Consider the following 27,363-nt stretch of genomic DNA (forward strand, 5'->3'; position numbering starts at 1 on the left):
CGGTTCCGCATGAAATCACCGCACACAACTTCTCTGTTGATGTCAGCATTGTCTTCGTTGTTGACATCATCATCATCATCGCCCACATCTGATTCCATGATGTCACCGGTGGCAAAGCACATGTTGTGTAAAATGACACAGCATGTAACAACGATGGGGGTGAAGTCTGGGCTCACCTCAAGGGCTTTAAAAAAGATGGACCTCCAGCGGGTCTTCAGCATGCCAAAGGCCCTCTCAATCACGCACCTGGTTCTGGAATGATGCCTGTTGTAGCGGGCCTCAATTGGAGAGGCAACAGGCTCCCGGTAGGGGGTCATGATGGTGATGGGTGATGTCAGGCAGGGGTACCCTCCATCTCCCAGGATGCACCGGCCTTCGGGTGGGTACAACTGCCTGCTGTAAATGTCACTGTTCTTTAGGGTCCTTGCATAATGGACAGATCCAGGAAAGCCAACACAGATGTCAAGGAACTTTCCTCTGTGGTCACATACAGCCTGGAGCTAGACTGAATGGAATAATTTCCTGTTAAAATAACAGGCTGCATTGACTGCTGGGGGCATTATACGGATGTGGCAACCGTCAATAGCTCCAACTGCCATCCGAAAAAGCAGGAGAGCCTGCAAGCCTGGCAAACCCTGCACCATCCTCCTCCAACTCTTCACCCTGAGGGAGACGCACCATCATTTTTAGCAGGCCACGGATAGCCCTGCTGACCTTGTGCACAACCCTGTGCAGAGTCGATTTAGGGATGTCGAATGCTGAGGACACAATCTTATAGGATGCAGCATGGGCCAGCCAGTACAGAAACATCACCACCTTTTTGTCTTTTGACCATCCATGATCAACCTGATAAGGCAGTGCCTTTGAGGTTGTTTATGGATGGTCTGGTCAGGCGCAGATAGGGGCAGAGGTCAGACTCCCTGTCCAAAAACATCCTCAGGATGGGGGCCGTTGCATTCAGCTGGCAGTATGGTGTGGGGTTATCAGGCGACAAAACAATAAATAAAAAGGCTCTAGTACAGTGTCATGCAAGTGTCTTTTTTATGTATTTCTTTTGATGTTTCTGTCTTAGATTTATACCTTACTATAAACCCTTATGAAAATAAACACCTTTTACTACACTAACCATAGTTTAACCACACTGACTTATTTGTAGTAATACTGTGGCTGTACAAATGTTAACTTTATTAGTCCAACCAAAGAAACATGGTTACTACACTTTTACTATAGTAAAAGCATGGTTCATTTTCATCTGGGTATTTTTGAGTTATATACATAAGTATAAAATTAAGTATAAAATACGGTAAACAATAGTTATACTATAAACTTTAAATATTTCAACTTTAAAATAAGTAACTTTCGTTACACACATTGCACATGAACGTCAGAACCAGCCGCCTCACAAACGACCTGCGTTTGGTTCTACGACGACGCCGCCCTGCTTCTTCACTCCTCAGCTTGGTAGAAGAACACATTGTAAAATGTATTGTGAAAAAAAACGATGAGAAAAAAAGATGGGAATAGTAAATAAAATTTTATTGGACATACAAGAATAAATGAATGACATCATCGAAGTATGTCCCAGAATCAATGCATGACATCATCGAAGTATGTCCCAGAACGTGCATACTCTTTTGCTACACACTCAAAAGTATGTACTTTTTCCTCACAAAAAAGTACATACTTTTAGGTCGTAGTATTAGTAGGCGAATTGGGACTCAGCATGTGTTTCCTTGTGTTTGTTCCTGCCTTGTATTACCATTGATTGTTTGTACCGGGTGTGATTCTCTGCCGCCTGCCCCTTTTGACAATTGCTCTTGTTTTTCAACTCTGTTTATGCTGATTGCTGCCTGCCATCTATGTCTCTGGGTTATCTGTGTTGTCTGTTTCTGACCGTGATTAATATAAGCTGCAAATGGATCCACTCGCCTGTGACTCCATGTTACAGCCACACACACACAAAAACAACAATCCTAAAAAAGTTAAAGGGAAAAAAAGAAAAAGAAAAAGAAAAAGTTGACCACCGACAGTATCACTCGTGTGCATTACTCTGGGATACTGGATTCCTGAAAAGAACAAAAAGTAATCCACACGAGATCCTGCAAAGAGTAAACAATGTAATTCTCTGGAAACAGGCTGCCAATTACAGATAGTTCTGTGGCAAAGATGTAAAGCAAAAAAGGTTGCCAATAGTCCAGTGTTTTGCCACAGAAGAGTGTGCCACACCTTGAGGTAACCACGAGCCAGCGCCCAGGAGGATGCAACACTTCTAGTTAAGTGAGCTCGCAACTTGAATGGGCAGGGCACACCCTGTGCCTGATTAGCCAGGGATATGGCATGCACAATCCAGTGAGCCATCCTCTGCTTAGAGATGGCATTCCCCTTCTGCCAGCCTCCGTAACAGTCAAAGAGCTGGTCTGAGGTCCTCAAGCTTTGTGTCTGGTCTACGTAGCATCTCAATGCTCGGACGGGACAGAGCAAAGCCAGGGCTGGGTCTGCCTCCTCCAGGGACAGTGCTTGCAGGTTGACCACTTGGTCTTTGGAGTAGTTGGAACCTTGGGCACGTAACCAGGCCAGGGCCTCATGATTACCTGAGAGTCAGCTGGCCCAAACTCTAAAAAATGCTGGGTTGTTTCAACCCAAATATGAACTAACCCAACAGTTGGGTTACATTTTAACATTAAATTTTTAACCCAAAAGTTGGGTTAGTTCAAAATTTGACCCAAAGTTGGGTTGAAATAACCGAGCATTTATTAGTGTAATATCACCTAAATTTAGAATTTTCAAAAAAGCAAATACAGTATTATTTACATGCTAATCCACTGTAAAACAGATTTTTTTCTTAATTTCAGACCAGTGCACACAGTACATTAAATCTTGCTGCGAATTCTAGAGGTGAGATGCAAACAAGAGACAGGTTACATTATTCAAGAAAGATAAACAGTTGAAGTTTGTCTATTATAACTTAATATGCCAGAAGATTAGTAACAATGTGTTTACTTTTAAATTGCATAGATATAATGAATACTTCATATACATATTTAGTTTCCATATTTTACTTGAAGATGTCATAACAGCAGCACTACGAATTCAAATTTAGGATTTTTATTAATTACCCCATAGGTCTCAAAGAATGGCAAATATGTCTAAAATGTATTGTTTAACTCAAGGAATTATTGTACAATAACACCATGAGTTACAAATACTGCATTAAAACTTAATAAAACACTTGTAGCAACACAAATCTAAAAACATAATTCCACAATACTACACTTTTACTGTATATCACAAATGCTGATATTCAGATGCAATTACAAAATTAAGGAGCATAGTCATTCAGTAAATGTGTTGAGGTAAGATTGTGTCAATTATGGTCAGGAGATAAACAGCATTATAACAATTCTGTTATTATATTAAAAGAGTTTTATGATGTGTATTTTGTGTGATGGTCAAAAACAGTAATCCTCGGTAGACCACGCAAATAGATCAGCTTAGTTTTTAAGCATGCTATCAAGTTTGCACAAATATGTAGTATTTCAGGCTGTTTATTTATTGTGTGATATAGTTGATTCTATTGTCATTATATAGTCATTAAAGCATTACCATGAATAATGGATGTCTGGGCATAAAGGCAAACTAATAAAACAGTTTAGGAAGAGGCTTGCATTTGCTAGCAGGAGTTAGAAATGTTGATGGATCAAATCAGCATAAAAATGATGATGAATTGATGCTGTTTACTGAATTTAGTGAAAAAAGGCAAGTTTAAAATGTTGTGTCTGTAATGGCATAAACAGAGGCTTGAAATCCCCCATTCTTGGGGAGAAGCGTTCCCTCGTGTTTAAGCCATTGTAACAAGCACAAAAACATTCTCCAATCATCTTTGATGCATGTTAAAAGCAAATTACACAAAGGCAGATGGTGTTTAATGGATCGCATGTGATTGAAATTTCGGGTAAGTCATTCTGTAAGCTGCGGAAGGCCCAGATTTTGTTTAAGTTAAATGTAATGTTAAATACGCTATGAAGCACCACATGCTGCTGTTAAATATTAACATAATCTCTTGCTGACTTCACAATGCATAGAGTTTGAATTTGAATTAGGAGACACCAGGTAATATTGTGTAATACTTTCCCATTGCCACTCATCTGAAAAACTAAATCTGTTTTAAATCTTTTGTCAAAAAAATATATATATACACACACACATATCAGGTGTTTATTATCCTCACTATTACTTTCAATGATGCTTCTGCACATTGATTGACTGATAAATACTGGTAGGTCAGTTTTGCAAATAAGTTTGTATTGTTCTCTTTCCAGTTATAATGTCAGGCACACTTGAGAGTTCTGTTTGGTTTAGATAAATTAATTTATGCAGTGGCTTGTGTATCAGTTTTAACTAAGGAAACTGGTACAAACAATTCAGTCTGACTGGGTTAACCCTTTTTACTGACAATAACCATTTTAAAAGAACAATTTGTTCATGAACTTTACATCACTAGTGGCCAGAATACTCATAACACTGACAGTGTTTTACTTTTATTTTGTACTTTCTGAGCCTGATGATCATTAAATTCCACATTTAAGTGCAAATGACTCCAGGGCTGAAGGAACTGATTCTTGATAACCTTTGGAGCTGATGAAGTGCCCTGCGGGGCTGGAGCCGACACTGGAGCGAGCTTTGGGGCTGGAGCCAACACTGGGGCGAGCTCTGGGGCTGGAGCCAACACTGGAGCGAGCTCTGGGGCTGGAGCGAGCTCTGTGGCTGGAGCCGACACTGGAGCGAGCTCTGGGGCTGGATTGGCTTGGATAACTTTAATTCTCTCAGGAATGATTTGAACATACTTGAAGCAAGGATGACTGATGCAACCTCAGAGGAGTTTGAAACTGACTTGACTGTTTACAAAAATGACCATAGTTCAGGAGAATTTGGTACGAACTTGAATAGATTGGGGAAAGCTGCAGCAAACTTGGTCAAATCAAAGGTGCCTAGGACTGGTTTGACTAACCCAGGGGTGCTGGCAGCAATCACAGCAAACTTAGGGGTATCTGAAATTGACAAGACATGATTAATAAATCAGGGCAAAAATTCACTAGACAAAAGAAAAAAACCTGGAATTATGGAGCTCATTTGCTGGGTCCTGAATATGGCTGGTCCGTAATGTCAGGGATTTAGGAAGGAGGACCCAATTGCAGTGAGAAATAACAAGGTTTTATTGACAAGACAGACTGATACAACAGGTAGTGAAGTGCACAGATACCACAACAGGAACACAATAATCAGAACAGCTTGGGAAGGCCACTGGGAAGGCTTCAGGAAACAACTGGCAGAATACTAGGGCAACAGAGGGGGCAGCAAGACCAGGCTGATAGAGAAGGCCACACAAGGCACCATAGAACAGAGCTCAGAAACTTGTTGACCACTGACTCTGGAGACAGACCAGATACCAGGCTGGTAGAACCAGGGCAGGACACATGGGGACAGGTCAGGAACTTGAACACAAGACTAGACCGGACAAAGCTCCACAAAAACACAAGTTAAATCCAAGACAAAGAATATAAACTAATGAACTAATAAAAGTAAAGTAACAAAATAAGAAATTACCAATTTAGCCAACATAAGAGAATGATAAAACAAAACCAAGAATTAAGTCTAGAAAACTAAATAAATATTACAAATGAAAGCAAAGGGCAAGAACAAACAAATTACTAAAAGAATGAGCAAGACAAGAACATAGAATCACAAGGACTAGACAAAACATGGGCACAAGACGAACCAGACAGGGAGACACGGACACATATTCGGACACATATTCAGCCACATCCACAGACAGAGGGAGTGAGAATGACAACGGACCAGCAAATACAAAAGGGTAAGGTGCACTATACATAGGGAGGAAAATACATGAGGGACAGGTGAGCACAATTAGACCAACTAGGGTAACAAGAGGGTGTGGTAAAGAGGAAACAAGGAAGAGGGGCTAAAGGAGCACATGGCCCAGAAAATAACTAACAAGGCCATGTGCTGACACTAGACACAAGAAACAAACATAAAACAAAGTGACAGTGCAAAACCCTGACGATGTGCTTTTATATTACATATATTACAATTTTAGAAAATATTAATAGCAATAATACTCAGAATACTAAAAAAAAGACTTTATATTGCAATTTTACATACCACTGCGTCAGCTTTGTGGTTTCGTTGATGGTATATAATTATTATTTTTTTTGTAATGCTTGTAATGTTCAAAATCATTAAATGCTATTAAAATAGTGAGAACAAAAATAAACACATTAACACGTTCATAATTTTATGTATTATTTTTAGCATCTTGACACTTGCTCAAGCAGCGTTTTTGAGCTCAGATAAGATGGTTGTAGAGCGCCCTCAGGCCATCGTTAATTTTACCACAGAATGAATACACTACTGTGATTAACGAACATTTTTACATTTTCCACCAAATTATCATCATTTTAGTAAGTTAACAACGATGCCACCTCAGTAAATTAGTAAAATATTAAACTGAGTTATTGACACTGAAGACTGGAGTAAAGGCTGATGATTATACAGGTGCTGGTCATATAATTAGAATATCATCAAAAAGTTGATTTATTTCACTAAAAAGTTAACTGCAAAAGAGGCTGGCTGTTCACAGAGCTCTGTGTCCAAGCACATTAATAGAGAGGCGAAGGGAAGGAAAAGATGTGGTAGAAAAAAAGTGTACAAGCAATAGGGATAACCTGGAGAGGATTGTGAAACAAAACCCATTCAAAAATTTGTGGGAGATTCACAAAGAGTGGACTGCAGCTGGAGTCAGTGCTTCAAGAACCACTACGCACAGACCTATGCAAGACATGGGTTTCAGCTGTCGCATTCCTTGTGTCAAGCCATTCTTGAACAACAGACAGCATCAGAAGCGTCTCGCTTCAAAAAGGACTGGACTGCTGCTGAGTGGTCCAAACTTATGTTATCTGATGAAAGTAAATTTAGCATTTTCTTTGGATATCAGGGTCTCAAAGTCTGGAGGAAGAGAGGAGAGGTACACAATCCACGTTGTTTGAGGTCCAGTGTAAAGTTTCCACAGTCAGTGATGGTTTGCGGTGCCATCTCATCTGCTGGTGTTGGTCCACTGTGTTTTCTAAGGTCCAAGGTCAACACAGCCATATACCAGGAAGTTTTAGAGCACTTCATGCATCCTTCTGCTGACCAACTTTATGGAGATGCAGATTTCATTTTCCAACAGGACTTGGCACCTGCACACAGTGCCAAAGCTTCCAGTTCCTGGTTTAAGGACCATGGTATCCCTGTTATTAATTGGCCAGCAAACTCGCCTGACCTGAACCCCATAGAAAATCTATGGGGTACTGGGAAGAGGAAGATGTGATATGCCAGACCCAAGAATGCAGAAGAGCTGAAGGCCACTATCAGAGCAACCTGGGCTCTCATAACACCTGAGCAGTGCCACAGACTGATCGATTCCGCCACACCGCATTGCTGCAGTAATTCAGGCAAAAGGAGCCCCAACTAAGTATTGAGTGCTGTACATTCTCATACTTTTTATGTTCATACTTTTTAGTTGGCCAGTATTTCTAAAAACCCTTTCTTTGTATTGGTCTTAAGTTATATTCAACTTTTCTGAGATACTGATTTTGGGATTTTCCATAGTTGTCAGTTATATTCATCAATATTAAAAGAAATAAACATTTGAAATATATCAGTCTGTGTGTAGTGAATGAATATAATATACAAGTTTCACTTTTTGAATGGAATTAGTGAAATAAATCAGCTTTTTGATTATATTCTAATTATATGACCAGCACCTGTATATATATATATATATATATATATATATATATATATATATATATATATATATATATACTTACTGGCAGGGGAGACACCATGATCAAGAAGGCGGTTCACCCAGGGCGAGGCTTGTCCATTGCACTCCGGCCATGCTGACCCCTGCGAATTCCCCAAATGTGGGAATCTCGACTGCATAATTTATGGTAGTGGGGGACTGCGTTCGCGCTCTCCCCTGAATATGAAGGGGAGTCGTGGCCTAATGGTTATTCGAGTCGGACTCCCAATCGAAAGGTTGTGAGTTCGAGTCCCGGGCCGGCAGGAATTGTGGGTGGGGGGAGTGCATGTACAGTTCTCTCTCCACCTTCAATACCACAACTTAGGTGCCCTTGAGCAAGGCATCGAACCCCCAACTGCTCCCTGGGCGCCGCAGCATAAATGGCTGCCCACTGCTCCGGGTGTGTTCTCACAGTGTGTGTGTGTTCACTGCTCTGTGTGTGTGCATTTCGGATGGGTTAAATGCAGAGCACAAATTCTGAGTATGGGTCACCATACTTGGCTGAATGTCACTTCACTTTCACTTATATATATATATATATATATATATATATATATATATATACACATACATGACATGACATGCATTTTATCTGTATATCTAAATTAAAATAGACTGTAGATATTCAACATATTCAACATATAACCCTACTTAGTTTTTACTCTTTTACTCTTACTCAAGTAACTATTCAGTCTAGTACTTTTTCTTTTACTTCAGTAAATATTTCTATTAGTACTTTTACTTTTACTTGAGTACAGTTTTTGGGTACTCTACCCACCTCTGAATATAAATACTTTATACTTTTCAAATGCATACAAATAATTAAATATGTCTGGTTCTGATGCAGTTGAAAGCAATGGATTTCCCTGCAGGATGAAAAACCATGCTAAAAAAGTATACAGTGTACTGAAAAGGGAAACCATAGGGCCAAAAATTCATATGTCACGAGTTGGGAGTGAAAACGTGTTGGCAGATGGTACAGCTTTCTCCCCAGTTGTTTGAAACAACCGACTGTGAAAATATGAGGAACATCGCAAACCCATCAGTGCATGGAGAACACTGGTCGGCTTTTAGCATAAACATATATCCTTTGAACCAAGAGTCACATGGGGAATATAAGAGGACATACATTGTAATGGAAAAAATATGTTAGATATTATGGTCTCTATTTGTACTGGCTGTTTTTCTACTTTTGCAGAAAATATAGCTAAAGAAAAGATATATAAATAAATACATTTTGTGTCTCTCACAACCTTAGTCTCTCGTCTACCTGTGAAAGTTTTCAGGCTGAACTATGAATAATAGCTGAACAACATCTTGATAATAAATATTTCAGTAACAGAGCTGTTCAGCCTAATTTATTTACACAGTATATGCCGTATTGTATCTACATATTTGCAAGTGATCACTGTAAATGCAGGAGAAAAAAAAAAAGTAAAATAGGACAAACAATAGTATATTTTCTCATGTGAAATTAAATACACAGATTCCACTGTAACTTATTACATTAATTCTATGGTAATTACATTGCTTTTATTATTATTTCTTGCTTATATGGTTGCATATTTTGTCAACGTATTAGTTGTTTTGGAATTATAGTTTAATGTAGAGCGCATAACAACATAAAAAAATAATAATACATTTCAATACACTGTAAAACCCGACAAGTTAACTTAACTCAAATCGTTTGAGTGAACCGATTGCCTTGACTTTAAAACCCGACAATTAATCTTAACTCAAACGGTTTGAGTAAACAGATATCCTTAAGTTATGTTAACTCAAACCGTTTGAGGAAACCGATTGCCTTAAACCATTTAAGTTGAAAAAACGAACAGTTATACGTACTCTGAACTTAATTCAGTTGAGTTCACTGAAAGAAGATATACATTGCAATTAAGTGATTAAGTGATTAATTGAGTGATAATTGAGCTTTAGTGATGAACACCTGCTGTTAACAAACAGAATCAATGAAGAAAAGAGAGAAAGGAACTGCAGCTGACTTCAGACACAGCCTCACTCAAACCTGACAAGTTATGTTAACTCAAACCGTTTGAGGAAACCGATTGCCTTAAACCATTTAAGTTTTAAAACTAACAGTTATGAGTACTCTGAACTTAATTCAGTTGAGTTCACTGAAAGAAGATATACATTGCAAATAAGTAATTAAGTGATTAACTGAGTGATAATTGTGAATTAGTGATGAACACCTGCTGTTAACAAACCGAATCACTGAAGAAAAGAGAAACACAAGAACTTCTACAACTGACTTCAGACACAGCCTTAGATGAAATCAACTGAAATAAAATACATGAAATATCTCAAGATCTGATTAAACAACCCCAAACAGCATCACCAGCTCCACTTATTAATAACCAGACTGACTTTATTTCTGTCAGACGTCTACAGAAGATCTTATTGAGAATGAACTAAGGTTTAGATGTTGATTTATTGTTTCATTTGAAGTAACCATGTTAGAGATCAGTGTTTGTATTAGTTGGGCTCTTGACCCTTGACTTCTGTCTTAGTCTTTTCTCTGGCTGTTATAACCGTGTGTTTCTAAAACACATTTGTTGTAATTCAGAAGCCCAGAAGAAATGCCATCAGGTGTTAACCTGTACCTAGATGTAGGTTGTTATACTTTATATAGGTGATGATAGTTATTCATTATTATTCACAATTATTGATCCGTACAGAGTCTAATCTCTGATGAAATAAATGTGCAATTAGTAGAAGTGGACCTAGTAAAAATGACACTAAGATTCAGTTAATATAAAAATGACTTCCTAAACATTTTGTACACATACATTTTTCTTCTATGCCAGTAATTGGTCAAACACAGACATTAATAATCAAAATATTAACCTCTACAATGGTGACGAAAAAAACATGCTGCAATGCATGCTGGGTACTATTGTAGTACAAAACTCATCCATGGCTCCCAGCATGCTCTGCAGCATTTTTTTTATGGTCACCATTGTTGAGGTTCATACGCTGATTATTGATGTCTTTGTGTGACTGTTTGACACCATAGAAGACCACACTGTTTGAAAAGTCATTCAGATTAACTGATTATCACGGAACCACTTCCACTTAGAATCACTTTTACTATATAATCAATCAAATTTCACAACACCTATTTAATCAGAGATTAGACTCCATACAGTTCAATAATTGATGATTATCATCACCTATATAAAGTATAACAACCTACACCTAGGTACAGGTTAACACCTGATGATATTTCTTCTGGGCTTTTGGATTACAACAAATGTGTTTTAGAAACACACAGTTATAACAGCCAGAGAAAACACAAAGACTGAAGTCACGGGTCAAGAGCCCAACTAAAGCAAACACTGATCTCTAACATGGTTACTTCAAATGAAACAATAAATCAACATCTAAACCTTAGTTCATTCTCAATAAGATCTTCTGTAGACGTCTGACAGAAATAAAGTCAGTCTGGTTATTAATAAGTGGAGCTAGTGATGCTGTTTGTGGGGTTGTTTAATCAGATCTTGAGAGATTTCATGTATTTTATTTCAGTTGATTTCATCTAAGGCTGTGTCTGAAGTCAGTTGTAGTAGTTCTTGTGTTTCTCTTTTCTTCAGTGATTCTGTTTGTTAACAGCAGCTGTTCATCACTAATTCTCAATCAGCACTTAGTTAATCACTTAATTACTTGAATGCAAAGTTTTAAAACTTACATGGTTTAAATCAAGGCAATCTGTTTACTCAAACGGTTTGAGTTAAGTTAACTTGTCGGGTTTTACAGTGTATAATAATAAAAATGCATGTTGACACCATCTAACAGCATGTTTTCCAGTGAGCCTGGGTTGGAAGGGAATCAATGGTGGAAAGAGTACTGACAAAAAAAAAAAAAAAAAAAAATATATATATATATATATATATATATATATATTTGTTCACCAAATATATTCACAAGGTTCAACAAAGTTACCTATTATTTATAATAAAGTTGCAAATTCTTGTCATGGAAAAATAAATAAATAAAAATCCACACTTAAAATATGTCAGAGGGGTCCAATCTTTATTCTTATATGAATTTGTTCTTCTATTGAAAACAGTTTCCATAGCCTTTAAATGGCTTCCCATTATACATTTCTAAAATAACCCAGTTTTCTTTAATAATACCCAGATAACCCAGCCCAGCCTTCCGATACTGCTTTGAAATTGCTTGTATATTGATTGTTTCATATTCTTCTCTGAGTCTTTCTTTCCTCAATGTCCTGCATGCTTTTAAAGAATCATTATGTCATTTTCTTGTTTCTTCCTTTTCTCCCTGTCCTGTGGCCTTTTAAAAATACAATCGTTACTTAGCATAATAAATAAATAAAAAAAAAAACTGTAACAAGTTATCTTTCAAAAACACACTGAGTTGCCTTGATATACTGTATGACATCCACAACCATCTTCCTTCTAAAGCAGCACAGCGGAACTTTATAAGTGACTTATATGAACTGCTATATTGGTGTGCACCATATATAGCACACTCAAATATATGTTTTTAAGATTTAATTTAATTACAATGAACGTTTTTTCCCCCTTTAATTATTTATTTATTTATTTATTATAAAAGATATGTTAATATTTAAAGCCAACATTCCTTGACTCTGAAGTCTAAATGTAATAATGCTGGTTTCAAATTTGTCTAAAATGAGGTGTCTTGAAAGGAAGTAATATCCCTTAAAATGTGATCTAGGTAGATGTAAGTGTTGTGGACTTGTGTTTCCTTGTTTTACCCCTGTTTTCCTTATTTAGTCTTTCTTGTGTTAATTTGTTTCCAGCTGTGTTTAATTAGTTCATTTGTGCCCAGGAGTGTCCCACTGGTGTCTTTGTTTTTTATAGTGTGTTCATCCCCTTGTTTCCCAACAGCTGTCAAAAGTCATTCCTATGTTCCTGTGTGTAAATCTTTGCTTGTTGGATTAAAGTATAAGTTCAAGTATACAAAACAATAATATTTAATAAACACAATGCCATTTAAAACAAAAAGCACACAAAAGCATGTACAAAAAGCAGTGCTCTGATACAGCATTAAAGTTATGTAAAAATATGAAATTTTACCCTCAGCCAAAACTATTTGCTCTGGAACAAATAAGAGATTAATGAGACCAAAGATTGACTGTTATACCCAGTGTTTAACCACTGTAGACACACCAGAGTCAGAAGCAAATTCTTGAAGAGATGGCCAAGGTAAGAGTGCTCTTGGCAGGTTCATGAGCACTGAACGGCGGCGGATGCCCTGGAGCTCACATCTCAGAAAACATAGAAGCAAATTTTCACTTTAATTTTAAATTTATAATATATATATTTGTGACCCTGGAACACAAAGCCTGTCACAAGGGTCAATTTCTCAAAAAGTTAGATTTTTGCATCATCTGAAAGCTGAATAAATAAGCTTTCCATTGATGCATGGTTTGTTAGGATAGGAAAACTATTTGAAAATCTGGAATCCGAGGATAAAAAAAAAAAAAAAATCTAAATACTGAGAAAATCACCTTTAAAGTTGTCCAAATTAAGGTCTTACCAACGCAGTAGTAACAGTAGTAATAACAGTAGTAATTGTGAAATTGTAGTTGATTTGGGCATCCGCCAAAACACTCGGTGTAAAAAAATGCTGCAAGCAGAGTAATACAAACTGTGAAATGGTTCCCGTGATGATACTGGGGAATGTCTCATGGCTGGAAAGACTTCTCAGCCAATCAAATTTAAGGAACGAAAAAAAATGTTTTATAATATAATACAATGTAAAATAGTATTTTTTTTTTTATGAACTTTTATTTATAAGTTCACCTTGTGAATCCATGCAAGTAACCAAGTTACTATTGATTCATAAAGAAGCATCATTGTTATTCTTTGTATTCTGTTTCTGTATGAGTTTAGGAGATCACTGACACTGAGATTATGGAGCTGGCCCACAGTTCCTTGGGAAGGATGACCATTGTGAGGCAGATTTTCCCTCTGTGGAAAGACAGCAGCGTGAACTGTATGAGGAACAACCACCGCATCTCCTCTCTGCTCTGCAACCCTCAGGAGGGCTACCTGCATTCACTGGAGGTCAGTAACCATAGAAACCACATCATCATCATAAGATTGATGATGCTTTATAAGAGCTCAAATTTATATGCAGTCTCAAACCCATTAAACCTCTTAAAACAAGTGAACAAAAACAAGTGAAGATCAGGGATTTTCAACCTTTAAAGACATGGGAATCCAGACTTTCAGTTAAAACAGTGTTTGTTTGCTTGTTAGTTTGCCTTTTATTGCCAATTTATTTGTTTTTGACTTGACTTATTTTTAACTTACGCATTTTTAATATTTTTTTTATTGTTGTTTTTTGTAGTTTTGTAAATTTAGTTAGTTAAAAGTGTTTTTGTGTGTATATTTTTTTCATAATAGTTCATTTTTATGCATTCTCTGAGATGCTTTAAATTATTTAACTAATATCGCAATCAAAAGTTTGAAATAATGACATTTTTGTAATCAATTTAATTTTTAAAGAAGTCACTTATGATCCCCAAGGCTGCATTTATTCAATAAAAATACATTAAAAACGGTGATATTATGAAATGAATTATGTGATGGCAAAGCTGACGGGCATAGCCTGGGACTAAACATTTTAGATGTCGATGCCATGCTTGATGATTCCACAGCTGGATAAACTGATAAAGGGGCATCCAAAATATATATATTAGGGCTGATAATTTAACATGTTAATTAGATTAATTAATTATGGAGAAAAATAACGTGTTAAAATTGTCCTGCACTTGCCCCGCCTCAGACCTATGTGGATCATCTGCCATTTTGCATGGTGGAGCCTAGGAGAACAAACCTAAAATTCAAGAAATGGGGCAAAATGCCCCTGTTTGAAATTTTATCTCATATTTACATCACATAGTTAAGAAATATCACACGAGCTGTAGGCTAAGTGCAATATCCCACGAGTGCAAATGTGATACTCATCTTATACAACAGTTCATTAAGAAGTTAATATTGTGTTATTTTAGACACAATGTTGTCTGTTTTGCTCAATTTTGGCAAACAAAATATAAAGACAAATCAGAACTGTTCATCACGAGCAACCCACAGCGGTATTTCATTTCTTAATCCACATTTTGAACGAATTTGGTGATCCATTTGGCGCGTTGAACCATTGGCCATAGTCGCGTTGGATTTGAAGTGATGCTGCACAGACAGATCGGTGTATTACATCAAAGTACTGCAAGAGTGATTCAAAAGCACAAGGAGTCATCTGCTCTCTAAGCTCTTGCGGTACTTTGATGTCACACACCAATTGGTATGATGGTGATGACCCTCTTCAAGTCGAATAAGCCTTATGATTCAATGAACCATTCATAAAGAACCCTTTACTTCACTCCTAAATTAATCAGCCATTTGAAGGAAACAAACGAATGAATAAAATGAAGACTCGATGACTTAATCATAAAGACATTTACCACCACCTACTGGCAGTTTTAGTTTATTATTTAGAGTATAATTTCATTAAAGAAATGATTTCATATTTTCATAGTAATAATAATAAAATTAAGAAAATAAATTATTAAAGTTATAGTTCACCCAACCAAAAATGACAATTCTGTCATCATTTAATGATGTTCTCATTCCCCACACAAGTTCCTCCCTATTCAGAATTAATATTCCCATAAACCACCCTCTAACACCACTTCTTAACACATCGCTCGACACCATTCTCCAGGCAGTTTCTCCCAGAACCCTCCAGTCATGCATAACGGCGTGGAAATGCTTCAAGGCAGTCCATCTCACTTACAACACTACGTTCCCCGATTTCTCCTTACTTTCAGTTACGTCCTTCATTTCGTTTCTCCGTGGTGTAAAGGGTCTCCAAGTCGGGTCCATTAAAGGATACCTGAGTGGAGTTAACCTCCCGTCAAATACTGTCAAAAAAAAACTCACATCTTTTCCCCCCGCCTGGTGAGGCTTACCCGTTTGATTTTCTGAATTGATACCCCATCGGATGCAGCGAGAGCCTCCCAGCACGGGTTTTCTTTTCCTCTCGCTGTCCGGCGAGGCTTACCTGTCTGATGCGTGTGCTCCCGGTAGACGTCGGTGAGAGTTCTCCCGGTCGGGTTCCATACTTGCTGGTCGCAAGTGAGTCTCATCCATCCGATGTCGTGAGTAGGCCTATCGACCTCCCGTCAGATGTCGCAAGATTCTCCTTGTCGGTCAGCCCAAAAACCTTTTTATCTGCCAAACTGAGAGGACTTTTTGTAATCTATGTTTGATGCTTTGCACAACAATGACTTTAAATTATCTTTTCAGAGTAATTTCTCCAAATTTGATGTGCAAATTACATGAAGTAATCACCACATCATGTAATTAATTAGATTAAAAATTTTAAGTGCTTACCAGCTCTTATATATATATTTATATATATATAGTTTTTATAATATAAACTGTTTTGTCTAGGTTGTTTTTTGATTAATAAAAGCCTCCTTTGTGATCATGTTTATTGTCTATTATTTAAGTTTTAATTGCTAAGTTTAGTGTGGCAAAATAGTAGTGCAGACATAATTTGCATGCAATGTATCCTTTTACCATGACAATAGCTTGGTAGCAAGATATGTTACTTACTGCTGATGCTCCATGTTATCATAGTAAAATCAGTTGAATATGGTAAGCAGAGTGTGCATTTGTAGATTTTATCATCTAGATCTGGAGTCCTAGGCCAGGGCGAAGAAAGGCAACCTGACAGTTGTCTGGCTGGACTTGGCTAATGTCTACGGGTCCATCTCCCGTGATCTAATCAGGACAGCTCTGAAGTACTACCATATTCCATATCACATCAAGGCAATGAACAGCAGATACCTGGATGGAATCAGGCTCTGTTTCAAAATGAAGGACTACACACAGTGGCAGCACCTTGAGAGAGGGATTGTCGTAGGATGTACAATGTTTGTCATGGGCATGAATTAAAGAAGGTGAAAAGGAATCCAGAGGCCCGATGATGGACTCAGCAACCAGCTATCAGGGGTATCATGGATGAACTTACAATCACAACATCATCCAATGTACAGGCAAGGTGGGTCCTAACAAAGCTTGATGGAGTAGTAAAGTGGGCCAGAAGGACTTTTAATCCAAGAAAATCAAGGATCTTGGTAATCCCATAAAGTATCTGGGAAAGTGGTACGATGAGTCATTAAAGGACCACAACAACGTCTGCAGCACCGAGAAGCAAGCAGAAGGTCGGTTGAAGAAAATGGACAAATCAGGACTCACAGGGAAGTTTAAAGCATGGCTTTAAACAACATGGCCTGCTTCCCAGACTGATGTGGCTTATGACAGTGTATGAGGTTCCACTTACAGCAGTGGAAGGAGTGGAAAGTAAGATCAACTCACACCTCAGAAGGTGGTTGGGTATCCCTACAGGCTTCACATCAGCCAGGCTGTACATCAGATCTGGGAAATTACAAAAATCCTTCTCTTTCCTGGTTGAGGAATTCCAAGTAGCGAAGTACATGGTGGCCATGATCTTCAGGGACTCGAGAGACAACAAGGTCAGAGAAGCTGGAATAAAAAAACAGGTCAGGATGTAAATAGGAGGCTTCAGCATCTCTGGCCCTAGCAGAAGTGAACTTTAGGAGGGAAGGTCAAATACTATACATCATTGGAGCACCATGCACAATAAGGCAAGGCCTGGGAATGATCCACTTCCAAAGGTGGGGGAAAGCCAACCCTTTGGAGACTTTCATGGTCCAGGTGAAAGTAAGGGATCTTAAGGAAGAGCAGAGGAAGGCAAAGGAAGGTGACAGGGGCGGACCTTTGGAGGCTCGAGCCATACCGGATATTCTTCTTGTTTTGGGCCATCTATGGCACCATTTCAACCTCTGTAAATCTACACAGATGAGGGATGGGGGATGACCCAACATGCATGCTCTGTAGGCAAAACGGAACGAGGGCACACATCGTGGCAGGATGTAAGACCGTGCTTGTCCAGGGAAAATACAGATGGTGCCATGACAAAGTATTGGCTGTTCTAGCAGACATTCAAAAGCAGGAGAGGACCAGGAAATGTCAATATAGGAACAAGCCTCCACCTGGTAAATCAATTGTCAAGGAAAGGACAAAGCTACCAGGGCCCCTCAAAACCAGGGTAAGCCTCCTGCAGTCTGCCCAAGCATGGGAGCTTAGTATAGATGTGAAGAGAAGGCACCAGTTCCCATATGTCATCTATACTACCTTAAGACCTGACACAGTCCCTTTCTCCATTGAAGGAATCATCCTAGTGGAGCTTACTGTGCCGTCGGAAGAAGGGTAGTAGGAGGCATTTGAATGGAAGTCTGAACATTATAAAGATCTGGTGTGGGACTGCAAGGACAAAGGCTGGCAGACATGGCTGTATCCAGTCGAGATGGGATGCAGGGGCTTCCCAGCCCTAACAGCCTGTAAGCTGAAGACAGACGTTGGACTGAGGGGGACTGAGAGAAAGAAGGCTGTGTGAAGCATGGGGGAGGCAGCAAAGAGAGCCTCTTGCTGGATCTGGAGAAGGAGGGAGGAGTTAACCCGCCAACAGGAGAGTGTTGTGGTTATGGGTCGAAACTCTTCAGGATCATTGGTCCTACCATCTGATGACACAACCTCCAGTCATTGCAAAATGACTGAAGGAGAAGCATCTAAGGATGTGAGATATCACTATAGCAAAACTTAAGTGTTTTTAAAAGTTTGAATGAATAAATCAACCATTAATGCCTATGGGCATTACTTTAGTCCTCAGTGTCACTTGATCCTTTAGAAATAATCATAATATGCTGAATTTATGGATTTCTCATAAATATTCAAATTTTCTTTTTTTTTACTTTTCTTTTTTTACCTTTATATGAGCAATACCAATGCAGAATGCAGAAGATATCTTAGACAATCAGATTATATAAACCCACACACACAAAAACATAAATACATATAAATGTAGCAATGGTAACACTTTAGAATAGGAAACACATTCACTAATAATTAAGAGTTTTCCCTTCAAATAAATGCCTAATTTGATGCTTATTAATGGTTATTAAGGTAGTTGTTAAATTTAGGTTTAGGGTAGGATTAAGGGATCTAAAATTTGATAATGCAGAATAAGACATTATTATGTGCTTTAAAAGCCAATGGTAGTAATATGCATGCTAATAAAAAGCTAGTCTTGCTTTCGTCAACGAAAATTATGACAAAATATCGTTGTCAAAAAACATTTATCACGTGACGAAAATGAGACGAGACGTAACGTAAATGCTGGTCATGTGACGATGACTATAATTAAATGTATAATGCAATTTTGTTGATGAATAAAAAGAGACTAAATGTGGTTTACAAAATAAAAACTTTGCTAAAATGTCTCTTCATTTTCGTTGACCAAAATGAGACAAAACAAAATGTTATAACGTTATTTTTTCTCATTTAGTCGCATTATTATTTTGCAGTATTTCTGTTTCCTGTGCCTCACTTCAAGGGCTACATCCACTGATCTATATATGACTGGATCGCTCATCACATTCTAAACTGCCAACAGGCAGTGAAACCATTGGAAGTGTTCGATCCGCCATCTTACTAATCCCCTGCAGAGATCACCATTGAGTCACATGCAAACTGCTGACCTAAAATCACTCGATTTGAAGCAAATCAGTCAAACGGGATTAGTTTTTATGTTACATTTATGTATATTCGTTGTTACTTCAGATGCTATATCCAATGTTTATGGTCTTTTTGGGCAGTATAAGCGATATATTTAAACCATTTAGGTGGGTGTGTCTACTGCGCACTGCGACACAGGTAACTGATCCAACACAAAATATAGCCTATTTATTTATGTATGTAATTATTCTCACTTAAACGATTAGCGATTGGCTCCTTCATTCAGAAGGCAGAGCTTCCTGCGATTGAGCAGCCATATTGAGCGTTGCATTTTTCCCCATTCAAAACTATACGAGTGACATGTCTTGGGTATTCTATAGTCTTTGGTATAAATCAGCCTTGACACAGAGAAAGGGACTGATGGCTGGCCAGCCGGGGTTCATCTTTGTGTGAAAAAATTTGCTGATTTTTTTATTTAATTTGATTTATTCCTTTTATTTAAATTTATTTGTGTTTACTTCTAACAAGTTTGGATGGTATAATAAATGTTGTAAATTCAAATCAGAGAGTCTTCCATGTTTGGAATTGATGTATTCTTGAGTCTACCTGTATATGGTAACAATAATATAATAAGATTACCTTGTTTGAAATGGGTTGGCTAAAAGAAAATTTTGGTTTCATCTATACTAATAGATACTTATACTATATTGACTGGGTTAAATAGAATAGCATTACTAAAAATAGACTAAAATACAATTTTCAATGACTAAAACTAAATGTCATCAGTTTCCGTCAACTAAAACTAGACTAAAATGTCATAATTTTTCTCAGACTAAAACTAGAGTAAAATGTTATCAGTTTTCGTCGACTAAAACTAGACTAGACTAACTTCCAAGTGGATTCTTCTTGAATAAGCTCTTTTGCACTACAATCATTATATCTGCACTGTTTACTTCTCTGGTTTGCACTCTACCTGCCATGTGCCTTGTGCTGCTTTACTTATCTTTCTTTTTACATGATCCATTTGTATATTTGTATATTTGTATGGTTGTACTTTATATTTTATTATCTTTATTTAATGTTCTACTATTAGTGTTATCTGTATGCACCAAGGGTTTGAGAGTTACACAATTTCAATTCTGTGTATGTATGTACTGTACATGTGGTAGAATTGACAATGAAGCAGACTTGACTTGACTTCATCTGCTGTGACGTCCACATTTCCACTTCTCAAAACCCACATGGAGACTAGTTTAATTGTATTGAACAGATGGCTGAGCTTTGCACCGCACATACTCTGAGGGCTTATGCCTCAATTATTCATGAAAATGTGGGTTAAATATTTTTTTATGTTTAATCACCTTGACAAGCAAACCACTAGTTCAGAGCAGTGACAAACCTGTCAGCTTTTCGTCTGCAAATCTGCAGTGTCAACACAAGCATCCACCTTTGAGTGCCTTTCCCTTTCACTCAGGAAACAAGCAACCACTGAAGTCACCCACACAGCTTTTACTAATACCTCCATCGTGGCTTATCTGATGGGCAGCTCCAGTAAAGTGTAACAAATGTCTTCCTGTATGGACCTGTCAGCTCAACTATCATGGCCGTCATTCAATGATCAGGAAGTGGTTGTCTGTACGATAAGGACAGGTACTGTTTTAAATATCAACTGGATTGATAACTGACACATACCAGGTTGTAATGCTCAGCAGAGTCACACTTGGATGAGAAATGTCCATTAAAATTTGATTTGAATCCTGAATGCTTAGCACAGGTGAGAATAAAGGCAGCTGAGTTTTGAATATACTGTAATTTAGTAATAGACGTAGCTGTTAAGCCAATGAAAAGGGCATTACAGTAATCGAGACGGGATGAAACAAAAGCATGAATGGGAGTTTCTGCATCAGTGGCACTAATGTAAGGACAGAGCTGGACAGTTCAACATGTAGATCGGTGAAAAAGTCAATTGTGATATGTGACCAGGGACGTTGTGGACACGGAAGAAGTTGGAGCAGGCCGACTGGTAGTTGACGTTATGGTTTTTGAATATTGCAGGTTTGACATTGGTGGACAAACGCAATAGTATCTTTAGACAGGGAGGGCCATCAAAAGTTTTGCAGGAGATGGATGGTGGCATTAATACCGGGATGTCCAGAACTAGGCAGAGAATGAACATGTTCTAAGACTCAATTTTGGAGGATTTCAGGGACAAAGATCTTATTAGGGGGACATTCAACTGGCACTTCGCACTGGGCGTTGGCTTGTTCAATCTTCGTAATGATTTCCCACTGGACAGGAGTACAAATGAGATCGGGGGGCAAATGATGAATACGTCAAATGAAATGTCGATAAAAGTTGGTGATAAAAGAAAGCGTTGTAGAAAGTGTTGTAGTTTTTTCAGGGTTGAATGTTGAGGCCAACTGAGAACTGACTTGACCTTATTTTCATCCATGGTGACTCCTTACGGACTAATGACGTACCCCAGGAATGTAATGGAAGTTCTGTAAAACTCACACTTTTCCTCTTTAGCGTGTAGTTTGTGGTGGATGAATCGTTTGAGTACAGCTCTCACGTGTTTGATGTGTTCTTCAAGAGTATCTAAAATAGTACACAATTACTATTTTGTTAGGGTCACAACAGGCAGGAAAAACAGAAGAAACCGCTCAGAAATGTAAACCACAGTAGTACAAGACTTCGCAATGAGATGGAAGGAACAGTCTGTTTATATAGGCCAGCTGATGGGCTACAGCTGGGCTGAGTGATCAGTGCTAGATATGGGGCTGATGAGAAATGTAGTGTGAGATTTTAAGAGTCAATATTCGGGTGAGGGAGCCCTCTGATGTTCGGAAGAGGGAACCACGTAGTTCGACACTGTGACAGTAAACCAGGGAGAAGTGTTAGAGGAAGGAACAGTTCTAGTCCTAACAGGAGCATGCACAGACGAATTATCACATAATGTAGAGTAAAATTTTGAAAGAATTGGTGAAGGAATATAATTCAAAAACATCAGAAAGATTAGAGGAAGCAATAAAGTAACTGAATGATGTCAACATTATTAAAATTATGGTAGGATATGACCAGAGCCGGCCCCAGCGCAACACTGACGAGAGTGCGGCTGAGGTGACGAAAGGGGGCGATGACATATCACAAAGTAAAAATAAAACTTTTGTGGCCAATTCACGTATTTGTTGGACCGATATTATTACAATTATTACAATACAGGGTTCACACTGATAGAGATTTTGTTGAGAGGCAGGTCAGTGGAAGTTGTTTTTCTTTTTTGAAAGTGTAAAGAGCTGAATTTATCTGAACTTGAGCGCCATGCTTTAGAATGATGCAGGCTATTATGCATGATAATTATGCACGAGAAGCAGCTAAAGACCTGAGCACTCACAGATCTATAATAGAGAACATATATAGATCAGTGGACCTGAGACGAGAGCGCAGCATTCAAGACGTTGGGTAGCGCGTTTACATTGAAATACAATGAAAAAGCACAGCAGTGGAATGAAAAATGTGTTCTGAGTGAATGAACCTATTTAAAGCTACTTAAAAAATACAGATGGCAGAGTACTGAATAAAACAAAATCACATAGACACCAAATTTAAAAATCTGACATCCAGGAAATAAAAATGTGAGCGTTTTGGGGAGCAGTTTTACCACAAATATAGACAACTGATATCAGAAATACTTAATTGTGTCTGCTTTACAAAGAAACACAAACTCATTGCGATCGATTACCTGACCTAATACATTCATTGAGACTCATTTAACAGATGCTTCATTTTAAGAACAACTTGAACAGCAACAAACAATAACATTACAGCTAAATTATTATGATCATCTAGCCCTCTATTAAACACGAAAAAAAAAAAAAAAAAACCTTAGTGGTGCTCTTTTCTTAGTTGCACCGTTTGAGCCGGAATTTGTCTCAGAGTAACAATAAAATGTGACTTTGTGAAACGAACTGTCCTAAATTGTTGCTATAGCATTACATTAATGCTAGAAAGCTTATGAATTTGGCAACTTTTTATTTTTTAACTATATTTTTTAAAATAAATTATAAAAATTATTTTACCATTATTACCATGATATCACATAATTAAAATCTATTTTCATACTCTTTCTTTGGTGAAGATGCTTGTTAGTTCGAGTGAGGGGGCTACCCCCACCCCACAAAATGTCAAACATATTGTCAGTTACGTATTCATTAATGTAAGGGGCTCTGAGATGGACTGACAGTTCAAAAGAGCAGCGTGACAGTACGAGGCAGATGCATTTGATGACAAGGTTAGTTGACAATTGCTACCAGTGAGATGAATCAGAGAGCGCTGCAGTGAGCGGATAGTATGGGATGCACTTAGTTTGGATGATTTCCGACAGTCAGACCAGATGCATGGAAGAGCATTAGGCTTAGACCAAGAGCTGTGCATTACAAAAAGAAAATAAAATGTGTATATACATATATATATATATATATATATATATATATATATATATATATATATATATATATATATATATATATATATATATATATATATATATACACACACACACACACACACACACACACACTGAACAAAAAAAAAAGTTTTTGCCCCCATTTTTCATTAGCTGAACTCAAAGATCTAAAACTTTTTCTCGGTACACAAAAGGCCTATATTTCTATCAAATATTGTTCAAAGATCTGTCTAAATCTGTGTTAGTGAGCACTTCTCCTTTGCAGAGATAATCCATCCACCTTACAGGTGTGGTATATCAAGATGCTGATTAGACAGCATGATTATTGCACAGGTGTGCCTTAGGCTGGCCACAATAAAAGCAATTCTAAAATGTGCAGTTTTAATGTGTACATAGAAAAAGTCTTAGTTCAGCTCGTGAAAAATGGGGACAAAAATAAAAATGTTGCATTTATAATTTTGTTTAGTGAATATTACTTACTAGGTTAAGTGTTGATTATTACTAACACTAACCCCTTTTTTAAACCTCTCTACTTAACCGTTGATCACGCTCATCCACCATGTTTGTACTTATATTGTATATATATATATATATATATATATATATATATATATATATGTATATATATATATATATATATATATATATATATATACACTCTCTAGTAATGAAATGAGAAGTAAACACTCTCTTGAGGAAGGGGGCCATCAAGGTGCACTGTTCCGAAGAAGGATGGAGGGCTGCGTCCCATCTTAGATCTGCTTTAGTTGAACCCCTTAGTCATTTGACTGAAGTTAGGGATGCTCACACTCAAACAAATTGTGTCTCAGATCAGGCCAGTCACTCACTGTCAAGTAATTTCAGAAACTGTTGGGTCTGATGGCAGCTGTGTCCAATTTGATACCTCTTGGACGGCTGTACATGAGACCCCTGCAGTGGTGGCACTAGACAAAGACATTTTCCCCAAGGGGAAACCAGCTTTGCATGCTCAAGGTCATGTGGAGGTACCTAAGTGCCTTAGAAATTTGGAGGAAACCTTGGTTCTTGTCTCAGGGCCTGGTGTGGGAAGCTCCATGAGTCACGAGTGGCTGCTCGGCCTGCGGTCTGTGGAGTGGTTGCCATCTCAGTGGCGCATCAATTGGTGTGTTTCTAGCTTAGAAACACTTTCTCCTGGACCTGAGAGATCACTATGTGTTGGTGGGCACCTACAACACAGTGGTTCTCTTATATTAACCACCAAGGAGGTCTGCGTTCATGCCCCTTGTACAGGCTAGCGCACCAGATCATTGTGCAGTTCACATTCATGGGCATGTCAATGTGGGAGCAGCTATCCTGTCGAGTCAGTGGCCAAGGCCCGGGGAATGAGCTCTGAGCTCCACCAGGGCTGGATGTCATGGTACAGATGTGGCCTAGGCTTCATCTGTACACTTTTCCCCCAATCGTTCTGTTCTCGGGAGATCTGGAGAGAGTACGCCATGATGGGGTCTTCTAGTAGCCACATTCTGGCTGGCCCGAGTATGGTTCTCAGACCTGTTGTCCCTCCTCGACAGCTCTCCGCTGGAGATTTCGATCAGGCAGGACCTACTTTCTCAGGTGGGGGGCACCATCCTTCACCCCTTTCAGGAGTTGTGGAAACGGTGGGCATGGCCCCTAAGAGGGCACAGCTCCTAACATTTGGTCTCTAAACTGAGGTTGTAGAGACCATCCTCCAATCCAGAGCTCCCTCAACAAGGAAACTGTATGGATTTAAGTGGAAACTTTTCACTTCCTGGTGTGGAGACCACCAACTCGACCCAGTTACCTGCCCAGTTACTACAGTGCTGGAGTTCCTGCATGCCCATTTTTCTGCAGGGTTGACCCACTACATCCTTAAGGTCTACATGGTGGCCATTGCGGCCTACCACGCCGCTACTGGTGGCCAGTCAGTGGGCAGACACCCCCTTGTTTAACGTTTCCTGCACGGTTTGCAGAGGCTGAGTTTCCGTAGCGTTTCAACGCAGTTTGAGCTCCTGTAGGGGAACGTCTCCAGGTTACGCATGTAACCATGGTTCCCCAAAGGGAATGAGACGCTGTGTCTCAGGGCCATACTTTTGGTTAATTAGTTCTGATTAATTATAAATATTTAGATCCGCTGTTAGTATTTACTTGACATCTCAGTATTAACTTTCTTACTGTACAATACTACTCAGAGCATGTAGCAAAAATCTGCATGATTGGGGTCTACAGTTATGAACAAACAATGAACAACATCAAGTGTGATACAAGTAAGAATTTATTAACTACATAAACCCTTAAACTAGTCAGACACTCACAAACACACACCCACATACAGCTGGCATAGGAAGAGGAGTTAAATCTTAAGCAGTAAAGAGAAGAGAATTAAAGACATGAAGCTATGGTACAATTTGATATTCAGCAGATTTACTGCCTGAAGAAAACTTCAGTTTCTTAGTTCAAACACACCTTTGTAAAAAAGATTCAAATCATACTTAATTGTATCAAATAATAAGACTTTAGTTTAATAAGTTTAATACTTCCAAGTCTTGTCTGAAAGGGAGTCCTGATGCAATCTGAAGGCTTAAGATGATCTTTGCTGAAGTTGGTTGATGAAAAAGAACCAGTTTGAGTCAGAGCATCGTGAAGTGGAAAGACTAGGCTGAAAGCCTGGCACAAGCTTAGGTTGGGTTCTTGAGGACTCTTAGCGCTGCATTTTGCCCTGGAGTTTCTGCATCTTAAAAAACCCTATCTGATCTGGTGATCAGTGATCTATAAAGAGTGACAATGTCACATTGCCAGGACTTGAGTGAGCCAATGAAGAATGGTAGGTTTGGAGGGAAGGTTTACCCTTTGGCTTCAGGCATATGTTTTGCATATGGTCTTTTGGTTGGTTGTTGATAAAGAAACTATTAAAGATTCTGGTAACACTAATACCTTCCATAGGTATCAACATATAATATACAGGTGCTTCTCAATTAATTAGAATGTCATGAAAAAGTTCATTTATTTCAGTAATTCAACTCAAAAGGTGAAACGTGTGTATAAAATAAATTGAATGCACACAGACTGAAGTAGTTTAAGTCTTTGGTTATTTTCATTGTCATGATTTAGGCTCACATTTAACAAAAACCCACCAAATCACAATCTCAACAAATAAGAATACTTCATAAGACCAATAATATACTATATATATATATATATATATATATATATATATATATATATATATATATATATATATATATATATATATACAGTAAAGACCAAAAGTTTGGACACACCTTCTCATTCAAAGAGTTTTCTTTATTTTCATGACTATGAAAATTGTAGAGTCACACTGAAGGCATCAAGGGCTATTTGACCAAGAAGGAGAGTGATGGGGTGCTGCGCCAGATGACCTGGCCTCCACAGTCACCGGACCT

At 38.2% G+C, this 27,363-nt stretch overlaps 1 protein-coding gene and 1 non-coding gene across 3 annotated transcripts in view; both read left to right on the forward strand.

The window, feature by feature from the left end:
- Window positions 1-27,363, forward strand: part of LOC132121322 (glutamate receptor ionotropic, delta-1-like) — a 545,908-nt gene that overhangs the window by 460,711 nt on the left and 57,834 nt on the right. For both annotated transcript variants that reach the window (XM_059530614.1, XM_059530615.1), the window contains exon 6: window positions 13,765-13,938. In XM_059530614.1, coding sequence (XP_059386597.1) covers window positions 13,765-13,938 — 174 coding nt within the window. The remainder of the gene's footprint in view (window positions 1-13,764; window positions 13,939-27,363) is intronic.
- LOC132121766 (U1 spliceosomal RNA) lies at window positions 7,882-8,044 on the forward strand. The gene has a single exon (XR_009426305.1). It is a non-coding gene; the product is annotated as a U1 spliceosomal RNA (small nuclear RNA).

This window comes from Carassius carassius, chromosome 39, assembly GCF_963082965.1.
Source record: "Carassius carassius chromosome 39, fCarCar2.1, whole genome shotgun sequence".
NCBI classification, from domain to species: domain Eukaryota; kingdom Metazoa; phylum Chordata; class Actinopteri; order Cypriniformes; family Cyprinidae; genus Carassius; species Carassius carassius.